Source organism: Oratosquilla oratoria, chromosome 18 (genome assembly GCF_046742065.1).
Source record: "Oratosquilla oratoria isolate Oo_2021 chromosome 18, ASM4674206v1, whole genome shotgun sequence".
NCBI classification, from domain to species: Eukaryota; Metazoa; Arthropoda; class Malacostraca; order Stomatopoda; family Squillidae; genus Oratosquilla; species Oratosquilla oratoria.
In genome coordinates, this window is record NC_134794.1 from 53,696,889 (window position 1) to 53,717,003 (window position 20,115).

Genomic DNA, 20,115 nt, shown 5'->3' on the forward strand with positions numbered 1-20,115 from the left:
GTTCCTCTCTATGTCTATTTCTTCCTTTAGTATAGTTTCGATGAGTACATGGTCACTCTTTCCAATTGGTGTCTCATACTGGACTTTATGCACTATTTCAGGCTCTGTTGTAAATATTAGATCTAGTTTCGATGGCTCTTCATTATTTCTGTACCTTGTGTTTTCATGGACCCATTGGGTCATTGTGTACTCCATGGTCATATCTAGCAGTACATTGCCCCACGAGTCATCTCCTCCTTGCACTGTCATGCTGTCCCAACAAATTTCTTTGCAATTGAAGTCCCCCATAACTACCAGATTACCCTTACCCATTAGTATCTCATTGAGTGATTTTCTTGTGTCATCTAGCATTTTTTTATGTTCAATTTCTTTCCAAGCGCTTGTTTTTGGAGGCACATAAGTCACCACAAACTTTCTACTTTTCATATTCTTGCCTTCGACTTTTATCATGATCAATTCAGCATTACCTTTGCCCTCTGCAATTTTTGTCACCTTTAGGTCTTTCTTGGCCAAGAACATGATTCCCCCTCCCTGTTTCTTGTCCCTGTTTTTTATCCAGTAGTTGTATAAACCTTGTCCGATAACAGTGGATGGTATTTCACCTCTTAGTTTAGTCTCTACAATTCCCATTATGTCTGGTTTTGCTTCTAACAGATAATCATTGAGTTCGTTCAGTCCCGAAATTAGTCCGTCAATGTTGGTATAGGCCACTTTTAATTTTCTTCCTTCTCCCTGGTTTCTTCTTCCCTTGTTTTGTTCGTTTTGAAGCGCCATTGTCTTAATCTCAAGTCTATTACTCTCCACTGGAATTCTTTGCATTCTGTCTCCGATCTTTTCAAGTTTTTTTCCTTTGCTTCTTCTCTTAGCGCCCTTTCTTTTTCTAATTCCTCAGTACTCATTTCTCTTTTTATCCATATCTTATTGTATTTTTCACTCTTTGCCAAGTTACCTACTTTTTCAAATACGTCTTCTACTACCACTTGTGCCCTTAGTTTTATCTTTAGAGGTCGATTCCTATCCTTAGTATAGCGACCAATTCTGTAAGTCTCTTCTAAGTCTGTGCCTGAATCACTATCTCCCCCCTGAATTTCATTAAGGATTTCTACTGCTGTCTCTTTTTCTTCTTTTTCTCTCATGTACCTCGCCAATCCTTGTTTTTCTTTAAGCCCATAAACCACAATACATTTCTTCCTATCTACTGTGTCCCTGACCCAATTTGCTTTTTCGTTAATCACTTGAATGATTGTGTCTTTTGCATTATCTTGCATTTGCTGCTTGACTATTTCTTTGAAAGCAATTTCTTTATTTTCAATATTTTCTTTCCACTTCTTAATTTCCTGGATACTGTCCCCACCTAAGTTTTCTTCGATCTTTTGTGTCAATTCTTGGAATTTGTTGTTCACTTCCTGCTTTAGATTTTCGCTATTATTATCATTAGTTTTCTTCTTTTCATTATCATTCTTCAGTTCATTTATGTCTCTTTTCATTTCTTTAATTTCGTTTGTAAGATCCAAGTTAGCTTTTTTCAGGTCAGAAATTTCATGGTTAGTCTTAGATAAACAATCAATTAAACCAATGACCTCTTTTCTTAAGTCCATGATTTCATTTTCCCACCGAGTCCTATTTTTGCTCATCTCTCTCTCTATCTCTAATAATCTACTTAAGTTCTTTCTTTCGTACTTACCAAACCCTAAGAAATCATTGTCATAACACGTGGTGCTTTGTTTATTGTTTACATCGCGGTTCAGTGGATTGCCTCCAGATGGCTCTGATTCGCAACTGGCTTTCGAGTCGTTTTCATTCATTTTTGCTAATTTCGAGTTAACACAATTAACTAGCACTGCATAGATACCATTTCGGGCACTCACGTTCACTCCCCACCCCTACAGTACAAACCAGGTTTTCCTTTTTCGTCGTAAATCCTCTTCTTCTTGGTCGCGCGACGACAGCGACGACGAGCGGTGTTGCTTCGATGAGCGTGTGTGTGTGCAGGAGTAATTGTGCTGATAGCACTGTATGGGGCAGAAACATGGAACATAAGAGAAGAAGAGAGAAGGAGTTTGAATGTGTTTGAGATGAGGTGTCTGAGAAGTATGATGGGGGTTACTAGGCTGGATAGAGTGAGAAATGAGGAGGTGAGGAGGAGAACAGGGGTGGAAAGGAGGTTGGGAGATAGGGTTGATGAAAGAGTATTAGGATGGTTTGGACACATGGAAAGAATGAGTGAAGATAGACTAGTAAAAGAGGTATGGAAGGCAGATGTGGAGGGAGTGAACATGAGGGGACGTCCTAGGATGAGGTGGATGGATGGGGTGAAGGGGGCTTTGGGGAAGAGGGGAATGTCTGTTAAGGAAGGACGGGAGAGGACAGAAGACAGGGGTGAATGGAGAATGGTTGTATATGGATGATGTTGTGATGCATGAGGTGGAATGGGCGGGGGGGGGGATGGGGGTGAGGTAGTATGTGTGAGCAAATTTTGACACAGCCCAAAGGGATTTCTCCCCATCTTCTCCTTTTCTGCACGGGAGGACGGAGAGGGGTGGGTCGCCGATTTAATGAAGTGGCCTTGCTGTGGATGTGCTGTGTCTTGCGACACTGCCTCTGACCCAGGGCAATGGACAGGGTGCAGGGATGACCCGTCATCCAGGAGGTGCTAAGATGAGAGGGAGAGTGCAGGGGTGTGGAGTGTATTCAGGGATGGAATGGGTGGGAATGATTTTATACCTTTTCCTTTTTGGCTACCTCCCTTGTAAGGGGGAAAAAGCCTTGGTATATGTATGTAATAAAAAAAAATGTAACTTCGACTTTTATTTACTCTCCACACTCATCATGGTGACACACACCATAAATGGACTATATACACTAAATAAGGAAAGGGGAGCCAAGTATAAATGCAGTAGTTTTAGAGGGATTAGTATGTCAAGTGTAGTTAGTAAGACATATGGAAAGATGTTGAGAGGGTTAGGAGTGTCATGGTAGGATCAATTGAGAAAGACCAGTATGGGGTTATTGTACAAATCAGGTATTTGTAGTAAGACAAATATACAAGAAGTTTTTGGCAAAGGGTAAGGATGTGTTTTCAGCTTTCATGGATTTGGAGAGGGCATATGACATAGTTGACAAAATACGTTGTAAAGTGTGTTACAGATGTAGAGATAGGGGAAAGGCTGTCGAGACCAGTTAAAAGTATTTACACTAGTAGTGCAAGTGAGAGGATAGGAAATGGAAAAAGTGAATGGTTTGTGTTGAGGGTGGGGCTATGTCAAGATTATATGATGTTGCCATGGTTGGTCAATGTTATACATGAGGTAAATGTGAAAGTGTAAGGTACAGGTCTAAAGTTGTTGAATGGCACAAAATAAGAGGTGAACCAGTTGTTGTTTGCAGACAACATAGTGCTTGTGGTTGATACTGGGGAGAGTCTCAGATTGAAGAATGTATGAGAGGAGCAAACTAGGGTGTAAACTAGCTCCAACTCTTGGGTCCTGCTATGGAGGAGCTGTGTCTTGCTGCATTGCTTTTGACCCAAGTAGTGTAATGCAAGACAGAGACAGCTCTACATCCATAAGGTAGCGAGATGAGAGGAATGATGAATGGGTTTTAGATGTGTGTGGGAAAGGTGAATGCTTTGAACCAACCACCCCCACTTACAACAGGGAAAAGGCCCATTGGGATACAATATATATGAAAACATTAGGCTAAAAAATCCCAATTTGTATTTCTGTTAATTCAGTGAAACAACACAACAAAAGTGTGAAAAAATTATCAGTACTGTAATACTTTTAATAACATTTATACATCATGCTGGCACCAATGGTGGGCACCTGCACATGAGGTCCTATAATGTGGACATCAGAGAGAACCATCTTCATGCTGCCTGCCTTCCAAACCCATCAGCACTCTTACATCCAGCTGGAGGTGTAGCCACAAGGGTTTGACACTGGGTCTCTAGACTGGACTTTAGATTTCTATCAACTGCATTTTTTCTATCTTTTCACCTCAAGAGAGACAGCTAGTAAATGTTCTCCTCTTCTTATTAGTATAAATTGTTGACAAACAGCTGAAACCACATGTTTATACACAAGAGCAAAAGAGCCCATTATATTTTTCCCAGAGAAGTATAAGATGGCCTGAGGACATTTGCCAACCACTGTGGATCTACAGGTTTCCAGTCAGTAAAACTCAAGGCATCAATCATTGTTACTACAAGTATTTTTGAAAATGATTTGAGCAGATAAGGCACCTGGGTTAGATGGATTTCATGCTGAGTGTATGAAGAAGGGAGGTACAGTAATAGTGGACTGGCTAGTGAGGTTGTTTAATGTGTGTCTAAGGGAGGGTAGAGTGCTGAAGGACTGGAGGGGTACTTGTATCATTCTGCTTTACAAAGGAAAAGGGGATAAATGTGATTGTAGTAGTTTTAGAGGGATCAGTTTGTTGAGTGTAGTTGGGAAGGCTTATGGGAAGGTTTTAATTGAGAGGATTAGGAGAGGAACAGAGGGAATAATTGGTAAGGAGCAGAGTGGGTTTAGGAAAGGTAGGGGCAGCATGGATCAGATTTTCTGTGGTAAGGCAGATCTGAAAGCTTTAGCAATAGGTAAGGATGTTTTCTGGCATTTATGAAATTGGGAAATGATTATAACACGGTAAATAGGAAGACACTGTAGGAGGTATTGCAGATATATGGGATAAGGGAAAGCTGTCAAGGGCAGTCAAGAATTTTTATGAGAGTAGTAGAACCTGTATTAGAATTAGAAATGAAGTGAGCGAGTGATTTGAGGTAAAGGGGGGCTGTGTCATGTTGCCATGGCTGTTCAATGTGTATTTGGATGGGGTGGTACAGGAGGTAAATGCCAGGATAATGGGTAGGGGACTGGAGATGGCTAAATGGAGAAAAATGGGAGGTGAGCCAGTTGTTGTTTGCTGATGACACTGCATATGTGGCAGGGTCAGATGGGAGACTAAGGCACTTTGTGACAAATTTTGGGAAGGTATACACTGGGAGAAAAACTCACCATCCCACTCCCACAAAGTGGGCAGTGAGAAACCCACTGGTAAGGCAAACCCTGTCAGCTGCAGCAAGCTGCTGATTTTTATAGACTAATATTTGGGTCGCCTCCCAGCCTGGCCAGGGTTGTTGGGAAACAATGCAAGAAGCATGCAGTGGGTCCTGGGAATCAAACTCATGACCACCTGCTCATGAGTTTGACAGAGTATCATCTGAGCTACCACGTGGCCTTGATGGGAGAAAGTTGAGGGTAAATGTAGGTAAAAGTAAAGTGTTGAGATGTACAAGGGGAGAGGATGGCAGAGTTGGAAGTCTTAAAAGAGAGAGGCCGGAAGTGGATAGTTTTAGGTATTTGGGGTTGCATGTGGCAGGAAAAGGAGAAGTGGAGATGGAGGTAAACTGTAGATTGAGAGAAGCAAATGCCTTGGGGGATTAAAAAGTGTCATGAGAAATAGGTATCTGGGAATGGATGCAAGTAGATTATATGAAGGGGTGATTGTGCTGACAGCACTGTATGGTATGAAGACTTGGAATTAAAGAGAATCAGAGAGGAAAAGTTTAAATGTGTTTGGGATGAAATGTCTGAGGTGTATGGCAGGGATTACAAGGTTGGATAAAGTGAGAAACAAGGAGGTGAGGAGGAGAATGGGGGTGGAAAAGGAAATGGCAGATAGGGCTCATGAAAGAGTATTGGAAGAGAATGGATGAAGAAAAAAGAGTAAAAGAGGTGTGGAAGGCAGAGGTGGATGGAGGGAATATGAGTGGAAGACCAAGGATGAGATAGATGGATGGGGTCAAAGGGGATTTGAGCAAGAGGAGAATGTTTGTTGAGAAAGGGAGAAGGCAGAAGACAGGGGTAAATGGAGAATGGCTATGTACAGATGATACTTTGATGTAAGAGAGGAACTGGGGATGTAGGATGGGGAGAGTAGGGAGTGGTTATGTATGAATGATATTTTGCTGCACTTCAAAGGAATTTCTCCTAGTCTTCTCTATTTTCTGCATGAAGGGATAGAATTTTATTTATTTATTTTATTTTTTTTTTTTTTGCCAATTAAGTGAAGTGGCCTTGCTATGGACGTACTGTGTCTTCTTGCATTGACCAATGGGCAGGAGACAGGGATGACCCTTCATCTGCAAGGAACTAAGATGAGAGGGAGGAAAGGGTGGTGGATGGGAGTGGAATGGGTGGGAGTGGGTACATACCTTTTGACTTGGCTACCTCCCTCATAAGGGGGAAAAAACCCGGGAGGTGCTAAGATGAGAGGGAGGGTGGAGGGGTGTGGAGTGTATTCAGGGATGGAATGGGTGGCAATGATTTTATACCTTTTCCTTTTTGGCTACCTCTCTTGTTAGGGGGAAAAAGCCTTGGTATATGTATGTATGTATGTATATATATGGATAGACATTATGCTTTTAAGTTATGCCTGAGGCCTTAAGGTACATCATTCTTAGCAATGATAAAAAATTACTAGTGTCTGCTTATGTTGGCTGGTCTAATATTTTTTTCCAATCCATCAGTTCTACCAAAACCTTTGAGATTCCCCTAAAACTGCATAGCTACGGTTCTTGTGAATAAAAGTAACCAAGCATAGCTACAACTTTGACATATTTTTATTAACATGCTCCAGTTATCACACATAGAGGAAAGACATTAGACACATGAATAATTTCAACATATTCTCATTACAAAGACTTAGATCAAAGGCTCAGACACATGATGCCAGCCATTTCCAGCATGTACACTAGCATACACAAACAGATATACACATAACACACATACACACACACACACACGTATATATACATACATACATATGTCAAGAGCCTCTTCCCACTTACAAGGGAGGTAGCCAAAGTCAAAGGCATAAGTCCACTCCCACCTATTTCATCCCCACATACTCCACTCTCATTGACCACCCCTCCCTTCCTCTTTTCTTGACTCCTGGATGAGGCATCATCCCTACATCGCACCCACTGCACCAAGTCAGAAGCAATGCAGACTATATATATATATATATAATATAATTTAACCAGTGACCACGGGGGCCATCCCCCACCCACTCCCTTCCATGCACCACAGCATTATCTATACACAACCATTCTCCACTCACCCCTATTATCTGTCTTCTCCCTTCCTTCCTCAACAGACATTCTCCTCTTCCTAATTGTCTCGTTTACCCCATTCCCCCATTCATCCATCTCATCCTTGGTCCTCCCCATGTTCACTCCCTCCACCTCTGCCTTCCACATCTTTTTTACTAATCTTTCTTCACTCATTCTTTCCATGTCCAAACCACCCCAATATTCTTTCATCAACCCTATCTCCCAACTCTTTTTCCACCCCTGATCTCCTCCTCACCTTGTTTCTCACTCTATCCACACACTTATACTATATATATATATATATATATATATATATATATATATATATATATATATATATATATATATATATATATATATATATACAGACACACACACACACACACACACACACACACAATATATATATAGACCTGTTCATAACTGGAATAAAACCACTGGTAAATTGAGTACCTGCATATCGTTCACACTCATTTCTAACATACACCAGGGTGTGACCACACAACCATTGATTGATATAATCTACACCCACAGCATTTACATGTCAAAAATTATCATTTAAACTGAACAAAAGAGGAATGAATATATATATATATATATATGTATATGTATATATATGTATATATATATATATATATATATATATATATATATATATATATATATATATATATATATATATATATATATATATATATATTACAAGGCTGACTTATTCCAGAGACATTCAACTAGATGAATATACAAACTTAGACATCATGTACATATTTATATACACATACAACCATACATGTATATGAATACAGGGACCAACAGTGGGTGCCTACTAGTGGTGGTCTTCTCTCTTTACCATCTTCAAAGCCCATCAACACCCTTATCTATGTCTGGAGATGCAGCCCTGGGGGATTGACACTCATTTTTCAGACCTAACCCAAGAACTCTCTTCACAATTTTTGTATTTCCTCTACGTTTTCAAATATTGGGAGATGACAACCAGAGATTGTTTCCCTCCTTCTACTACTATAAGCAGGTAACACAGAAAGTCCCACGTTAATACGACAAAATAGTCTAAATTTTCTTACCAGAGAGGAAGGAGCCTGAGAATTGTTGCCAGATGCTGTGGAGCCCCCAATTTCTAGTCAGTGAAACATGAGGCAAAAAGTATCCTTCATACGAATATACGTGTGAGCAAATACAAATATACATAATGTATATGCATTTACATATAAACATATGGATTTGTATGGATATGCTATATAAACATATGCAGATGGATACATAGCTCGATGGCGCAGTCATCCCACAGTCTGAGTTCAAATCCCGCCCAGGTTGAAATAATTCTAGAATCGCTGTGATGCGAACTGTTACTCCAACTCTCATGGGCAGGAAATATATATATATATATATATGTGTGTGTGTGTGTGTGTGTGTGCATGCGTGCATGTGTGTGTGTGTGTGTGTATCAGTCATATACGAGCTCTGAGCTCTCATCCAGGAGGGTAATATCTGTTGATCACAAATCCAACACATGATCCAAGACCATGGTGAATCACACACATTCATACTATATACATGGGACCAACAACGGGGTGCCTGCAAGGGGGTGGTCCTATGAGAAGGTTGTCAGAAAGAACCATGAGAACTATCTCCCTGCCACCCATCTTCACAACCTGCCAACATCCTCACCTCTATCTGGAGATGTGCCCTGAGGGGCTGACAACACTTGGTCTTTGGTTTGGGCCCATGACCCCTCTCTCATCAACTTCAATTGTATTTGCTTTACCTTTTTACGTGAGGAGAGCTGACAATCAGCAATTGCTCCTCTCCTCCTACTACTGTAAGACAGTGACACAGAAACTGTCCCACACTAATACAACACAGACAACAATCCAAGGTTTCTTCCGAGATATATGAAAGGGCCCAAAGACCACCGCCAACCACTTGTGTTGCAGGTTTTCAGTCAGTGATACTCGAGACAACAATTATTACTATTGCTGTATATATCACCCTCAATCAACAACAATCCCATGTAGTTTTTGAATGAAAATATGGAATATTATAGTCAATGTAAATGATCTTCAATACCAGTACAAGGTGTGTCATTACTCAGAAAGAACAGTGGCATCAATGAATAAATCGGAACTGCACAAGAGATTTACAAAATGGTTCAGCTAAATATAACCACTAAACAGTGAGCCCAAACTTAATGTGATCTGCACAAATTACATGTCAACACTATCTAGACACTAAAAGTTCAACACTGGATGTACTACTATTTCTCAACAGCAACATTAGTGCTTGAATCAACAATGGGGTTTGAACCATAGTCTGTTCTTTACATTTTCTGTAGAATCTGCTATTATACAATAAACATAATATGCCATAACCATTAACAATGGGCAGTGAAACATCACGCACACACATCCACACAAAAATAATATAGGAACCAAGAGGAGAGGGCAGGCATGGTCTCCAACAAGATAAATGTTTCTCTACTTTAATACCACTACTTTAAAGTAATTATCAACCAGATATGACAACAATCACAGGGTTACTTTCATCTAATTTCTTGAGTCCCTTCCTATACTAATTTCATTATTGATTTGTTGGGAAGAAAAAATATATCACTATCCATAACCTTGTAACAATAGGCTTGATTCCTCTTCACTAAGATCTTTGGCTATCTAATATTTACAATAAAATACTAAAACAAGCAAAATTGCCTTTAGAACAATACAAAAAAAAGTAAATAAAAATAAAAATAAAGAAGAGAGAAAATATGTACAGCATATTCATTATTTCCATTAACACAACTTAAAAAGCTTATGAAAATAACTATCAACATAGTTGATTGTCAAACTAAAATCTACCAAAATTATATCCCAGAAATAATAACTTTATAGTGAAATTATCAACTAATGAGAGCATTATAAAATGCAATACCATTCTTTCAACATAAAAAAAAATCTACTCATGTTGCAACAGTGGTGCAGTGTTCCCCTCTGCTTTAGCTGAATAAAATTGCCTAGCAGTGGCTACAATAAATAACTAAAGCTGTAAAATGTAGTGAAAGGGTTACAAGAACATGTGTGTATATATATATATATATATATATATATATATATATATAGTAAATATACATGTGTACATATGTATGTAATGCATATATAAATATTTTCAACAATGGTGTATCTTTCTACAAAGTGAGGTTTCTCAACCCGTTCTCATGTGAAGACAAGATTTCAATATGATTCTCTTGGGTTTCTTTCACCTGATAACAAAAACTTTGGGGAAGCTGACAAGGGTAACTGGTTTCACCAAAAGATTTTTTAAGTCTTAAACAACAATATATGGACTTGAATAGTTTTTATGACTACTACCTTGTAAGGGGGAAAAATCCTTTGGTATATGTATGTATGACTACTGTCAGACACACAGGAAGATGCGAAAGGAATGAAATGGATGAGGATTTTCTTTTTTCTTGTGCCTACCCACCTTGCCTTATGGATATTGACAGATTGGATAAGGAAATGGATGTGTTCTACGTTTTTGTTTACAGCATGATGTGACATTTCAGGCATAAGGTGTCTGTGGCAAGTTCAAGTTCTAATGTTGGTACTTTTAAGGCTAAGTGGTGCTTTGAGTGGGGGTGTGTAATGACAACTAATTAGGTGTGCCATAACTTTGTGATGAGTGTATTGCTTCCATCTGTCTATGACATGTGCTTATGACTATTCTGAGTAAGGCCCCAGATAGCTAGTGAGATTGTGGGGAATACATATAAATTACTGAAGATCATAAAGGTGGCCTTTCACTAGACTAACCTGTCCTATGTTGGAATATGAAGCAGCGATGTGGTCCCCACATAAAGTGAAAAATATAAACAAGATGGAGAGAATACAAACAGCAGCAACCAAAACAATGCTCAGCCTTGCAAACAACCCATATGAGGAGATACTTGAAGCACTAAGCCTGACTTTGTTAAAGGAATGAAGAGAGAGATGCGATTTGATTGTGGTGTTCAGGTCACCAAAAGGGTAGACAAATCTGACAGATATCTTGCTTTGGGAAGATAGGACATCACAAGGTAATGGGAAAAATTGAAAAAGACCATGTCTGAATGATGTAAAGAAATAAAATTTTCTGTACAGATGTGTAAACTCTAGGAACAGACCTCAAGCCAGGTCCATACATATATCTAAAACAATCTATCTATACACCAAAGACTTCTTCTCCCTTGTAAGAGAGGCAGCCAGCCAAGGCATGCAAAAATGGGACAAAAGAGAAACAAGAGGACGCACAAAAAAACTAAAGAAAGACAACTATGGAAGAAACCTTAAAAAGAACAGCTTCCCACACAGAGTGATTGACATCTGGAACAAATTGAACAGTGAAACAGTTAATGCCAGAAATATTCACAAATTCAAAAGTAAACTAGATGTAGAGAGATACAAAAACGGGTCATAATGAGCATAGCTCCAGGCCCATAAAATACAACTAGGGAAATACACATTCCACCCATCCCTCTCTCATCTGTCACCCACTCATTTCCCTTCCATCTTGTTCAAAACTAGGTATGATAATTGGCAAATAAGAGATAGGACCCCAAGAGCATTACTCCTTTCCTGCATACAATGCTAAAAGTACAAGTAATTAGCTACAGTCAGGGAGAAGCACTATCACTTCATGCATGAGTGATGCAAGTATAAATCCCCAGAGCAGACAGAAATGGGAGCTTGTAGTTAGCTGCTTCCATCCATGTACTACATATGTTTGTACAATGTTAGACTCAATTGATGCCTAATTCAGACAATACACAGACACAAAGCCAATCCAACAGCCTTCTTTCCTGACACTAAAAATTATTGTGTATCCACCAAGACAAGTCCTGGCAGGTCTGCATGAAGGCAGGCCATGCCTATGAAACAGGAGAGAACATACTCTCACATTTAGGGTTTTCCCTGAGTTTCCCAACTAAAGTGGGGGTTCTCCACAGTAACTATTCTCAATACAGTGAGCTTCTATTTTATTGCCATGTTCTTTGTGTGAAGTATGAATGTCATGTATCATATGCAAGTCCTACAATGGTGGATTTTTTATCTACAGAGAGGTGTTGTCCACTCATAGTGACCTCCAAGTCCTTTGAAGATTCGTGATTACCTGGGTAGAGGAAGGTTAATGAGAATTTTTGAAGAATACTGGCATTCAACTTTTTTTTTTAGCCATGGCTCCAATTTTGTGGTAGATTCATATATATTTTGATGGTAGGTGTGTATTTCTGGAATCCTAATGTCGTTAGAGCATCTGCACTGGATAAAGTTTAGATGTTGTGTTGTACACACTTTTTCAAAAGCAAGATGTAGAGGGAAGTGATACTTGCTATTCATAAGAAGAAACTACTGTCTTTCATACACTCCTCATGCATTTTTCTTCTGAAAAACCTCCAGAACACAAAAACAATGAGTCTTTATACCTCTTTCTAGGATCCTTTAATTTTGAAAAATCAAAGAGGAGACTATGTAATTTAGATCAGATTTGGTGAATGTCATTTACCCTAACTGAAATTGAATCCTGTCCTTAGCATATATACATACATATATGTTTACATACACATGTACCTATGTACACCATTTCCTATACATACTTTATATCTTCCTACTCGCATAGTAATATGACAAACATTTTGGTAAAAAAAAAAAAAAGTTGATAATATTAATCTAGATTATTACTGAGGCTGAAAATGTACAAAAAATCCTTGAATGCAATCATAAAAAATTATGCAATATTTTCACCTGAATATAACCAAAACTTAATAGATAAACAGATCTGGATATGTAAATTGATAGGAAGCTGAAGGCAAAGATGTAGACACTGTTTCACACGAGCTCAATGGTGTCGACACTGGCGGTGGGCAGGTGGGAGGTAGACGGCTGAAGATCTCCGACAGCTTGGTTTGGAGTGTGTCTGGTTGCTGCCAAAGAAAAGAAATTAAAAGTCAACGATCAGAATAATAGCTAAAAGGTACATTGTTTTCTATGCATTTAAGATGCACTACACAGTGCTATAAAGAAAATAACCCCACATATATATAGCTTTAACCCTTAGACTAGATTTTCCATCACCTAATTAAAAAAATGCTAGCTTTTCCAGACACCATTAACAACATTACTACACCACTATTAACCCTTCAAAAACTTCTAAGAAGTATACATTATGTCATGAAATACTATAAATATTTTACCACTAAAAGAGTGTATAGTAAACCCTATACACTGAATCATTTGGCAAAAAAATGTAGTATCATAAGTTACACTTAAATGAAAGAAAATATGGGTAATCAATGAATGAAAGAATTACCTTTGCTTGCAATTTTGCAACAAGAGCTTCAAATGACTCTGTCATGAAAGCTTCCGTGATCTGCCTTCTCTTCTCCTCTTCTTGTTTCCGTCTCTGTTCTGGGCTTTCATTCAATACCTTTTTCAATGACTCGAATGTAATTTCTTCTTCTGGTGCTTTCTGTATATATAAAAAGATGAAATAAAAACAACAAAAGTGAAAACAAAGTAAAATGGATTTGTCTATATCTGTATACCAAGGGCTTTTTCCCTCTTATAAGAGAGGTAGCCAAGTCAAAAGGTATGCATCCATTCCCACTCATTCTAATCCCTTTCCTCCCTTTCATCTTAACTCCTTTTTGATGAAGGGTCATCCCTGTATCCCACCCACTGCCTTGGGTCAGAAGCAATGCAGCAAGACACAGTAAAATTATTTTGAATAATAACAATAATATCAATTGTTGTTTTGAGTGTCATTGACTGGGGCACTATGTCACTCCCTCCACACCTGAAAGACCTGGTATTCAAAAAACTACATCAGGTAGTCTCCACGGATGATATCTATAGATAACTTGCAAACCTTGTTTAGAAAGGCTTCCTGACTATTCAGAAAATGCTCAATGGAGCTCTCCTCCCTTCTGGAGAGTCCAGATCATGTTCTTCTTTAAAGACACATTAGTTCTCCTGGACACCCATATATTGGTATCTCAAGTCCTTTGTAGGAGTATAATAATAGTATGCCTTCACAACAGTCACCATGGCTACAAAGTTACAAAACTCCTGGGCATAGCAAATGGTCTGGAGGCCTGGGATCAATTCCACCATCACCATCATGGTGTTTTCCTGTGTTTCATGTTGCAGCCTGGGCAGCAACCATGCTTCAACGACACTGTGCCTCCTTCCAGACCATTTGAGTTGGTTTCCAAAGACTTCATTACCAATGGTGGAAACTACTTCATTGGTGTATTACAGATACTCTCATGATGGCCAACTTTCAACTACTGTGGCACAGATTTTGACACCAAATCCTATCTTCAAACCCATCAATATCCTTAACTTCATCTGCAGGTGCTCAGGGCTCACTCTCAGTCTCTGAACTGCGCCCAAGATCTCTCAATATTAATTTTGATTGTGTTTCCTCTACATTTTCACAAATGATAAATGGCAACTGCTCCCCTCTTCCTACTACTACAGGCTAAAGACACAGAAAAGGTCCCACATTGTTATACAACAGGCATCAGTACAATGTTTCTTCCCTGAGAGATCTAATCTATGGGAGGGCACAAAGACTACTAGCAGCTATTTTGGGGCTGCGAGTTTCTAGGCAGTGAAACTCGTGGCAACAATTATCATCATTAGCATCTGAAATTCATGCACTATATGATAATCTTATCCTATGGGGTATATATACTTTGATATGTTGATTTTTTTTTTTTTTTTTTTTTCTTTTCTTTTGTAAAGAGTATGTTCAATGTGGAGCAATGTAAGCGTGGTTTCCAATATTGATTTAGATACTCCCTGATTGTGTAACCAAATCATAATAGAGGCCTAGCATGGTTAACCCTATTCTTCCAGTGCATAGGATCCTGAGATACAATGTATTACCTTGAGGACAAAACTAGAGCCCTGCATCCACCTGGTCCACACATAGCTACATACTTATTCAAACTCAGTTGCAGACATTATCCATTATATATGAATGAGAGAAATATAAAAACAGTAATTTTTACCCTTGGCATTCCAGGAGATGAGGCTGCACTGTCCACCACTACTCCTATGGAATTGAGGTCAGTCTCAGAGTTGCTGTGGTTTGTGGTTGACATTCGACGTTTCATGCTTGAAATATCTGCATTTAGCCGCTTTTCATCCAAGCTGTAACAGAAGTACATTTAAAAAAGGTACATGTACATATGTACATACACAGCCTACACACCAAAAACCCTTTCCCCTTTATAGGAGATGGCCTAGTCAAAGCACATACCCACTTCATACATATTATACTCATTCAACAACCCTTCCATCTCAGTACTTCATGTCCACTATCATATATGAGCACTGAGCTCTCATCCAGGAGGATAACAGGTGTCAATCATGAGTCCTACACATGATCCAAGACCATGGTGAATCACAATGCTCAGGTTGAAGACAAAGCAGCAAGAGAGAGCATCCATGGCAGAGCTCAAGAGCAAGAGACGGTTTACCCCCACCATTTCATTATTTGGCAACCCTACTCCTCATTCACTCAAAACATTTTACAAAGCAAATGAAAAGAATTTTCTTTTTGATTGCATCATACTTTCATTTATTCACAATCCTCCTTTATTTACTCCTATCTTTTTCACTCTCTTTCCTGTTCCAAAGACATTCCCTGTGCATCCAAGGACTCCTTCACTTAACACGTTCACCTTATTACCTACTGACCTTTTCACATTCACTTTATCTGCTTATGCTTTCCACACTCTTTTACAAATATTTTTCACTCATTCTTTCCACTTACCCTATTCACCTCTCATTCTCTGTTTCACTTCCACATTCTCACTCTATCCATTCTTGCAACACATTCAGACTCTTCTTTTCTGCTTCCCTTAAATTCTAAGTCTCTGTTCCATATAGTACTATGGGTACAATTACTCCTTCAAATAATCTTCTCTTTGCACCCATCCCCAAATATCTATTTCTTGTCAAACATTTCATTCCAGCCAGACAATTACTTGCCTTTTTTACTCTATAATTCACTACTACTTTCACTCTGTTCACTGCCAAATGCTACTCCATATACTTCACACTCTACAATTCCCAGCAACCTCTTACCCTTCAAACTCACATCCAACCTGCCACCATCATCACTCTTTGTATGAACATAAAAGGAGACTACAAGAGACCATATGGCTTAGACAAGGAAGCTCCATATCCATTATCATCTATCATCCCCATACAAGTTGTCTAATCTTCTCTTAAAATAACCGGTAGTTTCAGCACTCACTATATGGTTATTAAGTCTATTCCATTTGTTGACCACTCTACCTGTATACCAGTTCTTGCCTATTTCCTTCTTACATCTAAATTTGTCCAATTTAAATACATTACTGTGAGTCCTGCAATTATCTTAATATGATGACCTTGTCTGCATCACCCTTGTTAAAGCCCTTGATCCACCTGAACACCTCAATTAGATCACCCCACACTCTGTACCTTTCTTGAGTGTTGATCAAGGTGCCTAATCCTGACCTCGTAAAGTAAATTTCTAAGCCCATGTATCATTTTTGTCATTCTCCTTTGTACTGATTCTACATACATACATATACCAAAGGCTTTTCCCCCTTACAAGGGAGGTAGCCTTGTACTGATTCTAGTGAATCTATATCCATTCTATTGGGCAGAGATCAAAACTGTACTGTATAGTCAAGGAAGAGTTTGATAACTACCTCTGCAATTTTATTTGTAACCATCCTAGCAATGAAGCCAAATGCTCTGTTTGCTCTATTCCTGGTGCTAATGCATGATTTCCTAGATTTATGGTCATGACTCACTGGCACTCCCAAATCTCTCTAGTAGTTAGTTTTCTCTAAAAATGTATTAGCTAAGCTATATCTGCTTTCTGGGTTGTGTAAACCCATGTTTAACACACTACATTTTGAGATATTGAAGTCCATTTATTAAGATCTTCCTGCAGTATCTGGGCATCTTCTCCTGACCTGATTAGGAATTCTATTTTAGTGTCATCCGCAAACTTACTAACATCACTACTAATCCCACTGTATAGATATCTCATCACTTTAATTTTGCCTGACTTTATTCTCGTTTTCTTCCCTCAGACATCCTGCCAAACTTAGCCATTAACTGCTTCAGTCTCTCCTCAGAAACAGACAAAAAACACAATGTCATTTGCAAACAACAGCTGGTTCACCTCCTACATCCCTGTATCCTCACTCACCAATTCCAAACCTGTCTAGCAGTCTCTTATCACTGCTATTCATGTACACATTGAACAACCATGGTAACATACAACCTTGATGCAGCCCCATATTTACCTCAAACCATTCACTTTCTCCCTATTTTCTGATCCTTATATATGATGCTCTAATATGTAAAAACCTTTTACAGCCTTCAACAGACTTCTCTCAACTCCATATATTTGCAATACATTCCAAAATGTCTCTCTATCAGTTCTATCATATACCTTCTCAAATATTTGCTATCTATTACACTTACCTTTAGATTTATTTATGGTTTTGGTCTGGCTATATCTAAATGAATTTTAGGATAGGCACTGTAAACATCATAACAAAAGTAGTATTTGCGAAGATATGATCTATTGATTCTTGACTTACTTTGAATTCTTGAGGACGTCAAACACAACCCCATTATCAAATAGCAGATGGTCTGGAATTCTGCCTTTATTCAATCTTGGGTCATAATGCTCTCGCAACTCTGGCAGCATATGAGGTGCTTCTTCTGATCTGTAGATATCAATATGAAGAGACAAAGAAAAAACAGTTACAAAATTAACAGAAAAAAAAGAAAATATAACTGCCATGGAATCACTTCCTAACCAAAATTCTACCCCACTTATCTATGTTAGATCTATCTAATTCTACAATTATTTGTATCAAGGAAGACTATAACAGGATGGTTTGACCTTCTACCTTATTCAATTTCACAAACAAAATATAAGACTGAAATATAGTACATACATACATATACCAAGGCTTTTCCCCCCTTACAAGGGAGGTAGCCAAAAAGGAAAAGGCATAAAATCATTCCCACCCATTCCATCCCTGAAAACACTCCGCACCCCTACACCCTCCCTCTTATCTTAGCACCTGCTGGATGATGGGTCATCCCTGCACCTTGTCCACTGCCCTGGGTCAGAAACAGTGTCGCAAGACACAGCACATCCATAGCAAGGCCGCTTCATTAAATCGGCGACCCCCCCCCTCTCCGTCCCCCCATGCATAAAAGGAGAAGACGGGGAGAAATCCCTTTGGGCTGTGTCAAATTTTGCTCACACATACTACCTCACCCCCCATCCCCCTGCCCATTCCACCTCATGCATCACAACATAATCCATATACAACCATTCTCCATTCACCCCTGTCTTCTGTCCTCTCCCGTCCTTCCTCAACAGACATTCCCCTCTTCCCCAAAGCCTCCTTCACCCCATCCATCCACCTCATCCTAGGACGTCCCCTCATGTTCACTCCCTCCACATCTGCCTTCCATACCTCTTTCTTCTCTCATTCTTTCCATGTGTCCAAACAATCCTAATACTCTTTCATCAACCCTATCTCCCAACTCCCTTTCCACCCCCGTTCTTCTCCTCACCTCCTCATTTCTCACTCTATCTAGCCTAGTAACCCCCATCATACATCTCAGACACCTCATCTCAAACACATTCAAACTCCTTCTCTCTTCCTCTCTTATGTTTCATGTTTCTGCCCCATACAGTGCTGTTGGCACAATCACTCCTTCATATAGTCTCCTCTTAGCATCCATTCCCAAATGTCTATTCCTCGTTACACTCTTCAATCCAGAAAGGCATTTACTCGCTTCTCTCAATCTACATTCTACCTCCACCTTCACTCCACCTTTTCCTGCCACATTTGCACCCAAGTATCTAAAACTATCCACTTCCTCCAGTCGCTCTCCCTTAATACTCACATCCAGTCTACTGCCACTTTCACCCCTTGTACATCTCATCACCTTACTTTTACCCACATTTATCTTTAGCTTTCTTCTATCACATACTCTCCCAAACTCTGTCACCAACTTCCTCAGTCCCTCCTCGATCCTGCCACAAGCGCAGTGTCGTCCGCAAACAACAGCTGGCTCACCTCCCACTTTTCTCCATTTTCTTTAACCATCTCCAATCCCTGACCCACTACCCTTGCATTTACCTCTCGCACTACCCCATCCATGTATAAGTTGAACAGCCAGGGCGACATAACGCATCCTTGACGAAGTCCCACCTTTACCTCGAACCACTCATTCTCTCCATTTCTAATCCTGAAACAAGCTCTACTACTCTCATAAAAACTCTTGACAGCTCCTAGAAGCTTTCCTCCTATCCCATATATCTGCAGTACCTCCCACAGTGCCTTTCTGTCTACCCTATCGTAAGCCTTTTCCAGATCCATAAAAGCCCAAAAAACATCCTTCCCCTTTCCTAAAGCTTTCTCACATATTTGTCTTACCACAAAGATCTGATCTACACAACCTCTACCCGTCCTACATCCACACTGTTCCTCACCAATTACTCCCTCTCTTCCTCTCCTACTTCTCTCAATCAACATCCTCCCATAAGCCTTCCCAACTACACTTAACAAGCTAATCCCTCTGAAACTACTACATTCACACTTGTCCCCTTTTCCCTTGTAAAGTGGAACTATACAGGCACTCCTCCAGTCCTCCGGCACTCTACCCTCTCTCCAACAAACATTAAATAACCTCACCAGCCAGTCCACCATCACTGTACCTCCTTTTTTTTGACATTCTGCATGGCATCCATCCAGACCAGGTGCCTTACCTGCTTTCATCATCTTAACAACTGCCTTCACTTCATCCTTCCTTATTTCTCCTCCATTTTCCTCACTCATCACGGTCATTTTCTTAGCATTTCCCACTGCAACTATCTTTCCCTCCCTATCCTCCTTCACATTTAGCAAC

General features: G+C 39.5%; 1 protein-coding gene across 7 annotated transcripts in view; it reads right to left on the reverse strand.

Moving 5' to 3' along the window:
* Positions 1-11,536: 11,536 nt before the first annotated feature.
* The window catches only part of stmA (Protein EFR3 homolog stmA), a 150,633-nt gene continuing 142,054 nt past the window's right edge, over positions 11,537-20,115 (reverse strand). For all 7 annotated transcript variants that reach the window (XM_076201967.1, XM_076201966.1, XM_076201962.1 and 4 more), the window contains 4 exons: positions 17,781-17,909; positions 15,180-15,321; positions 13,472-13,630; positions 11,537-13,085 (listed from right to left, as the gene is read on the reverse strand). In XM_076201967.1, coding sequence (XP_076058082.1) covers positions 12,924-13,085; positions 13,472-13,630; positions 15,180-15,321; positions 17,781-17,909 — 592 coding nt within the window. In that variant the 3' untranslated portion in view covers positions 11,537-12,923. The remainder of the gene's footprint in view (positions 13,086-13,471; positions 13,631-15,179; positions 15,322-17,780; positions 17,910-20,115) is intronic.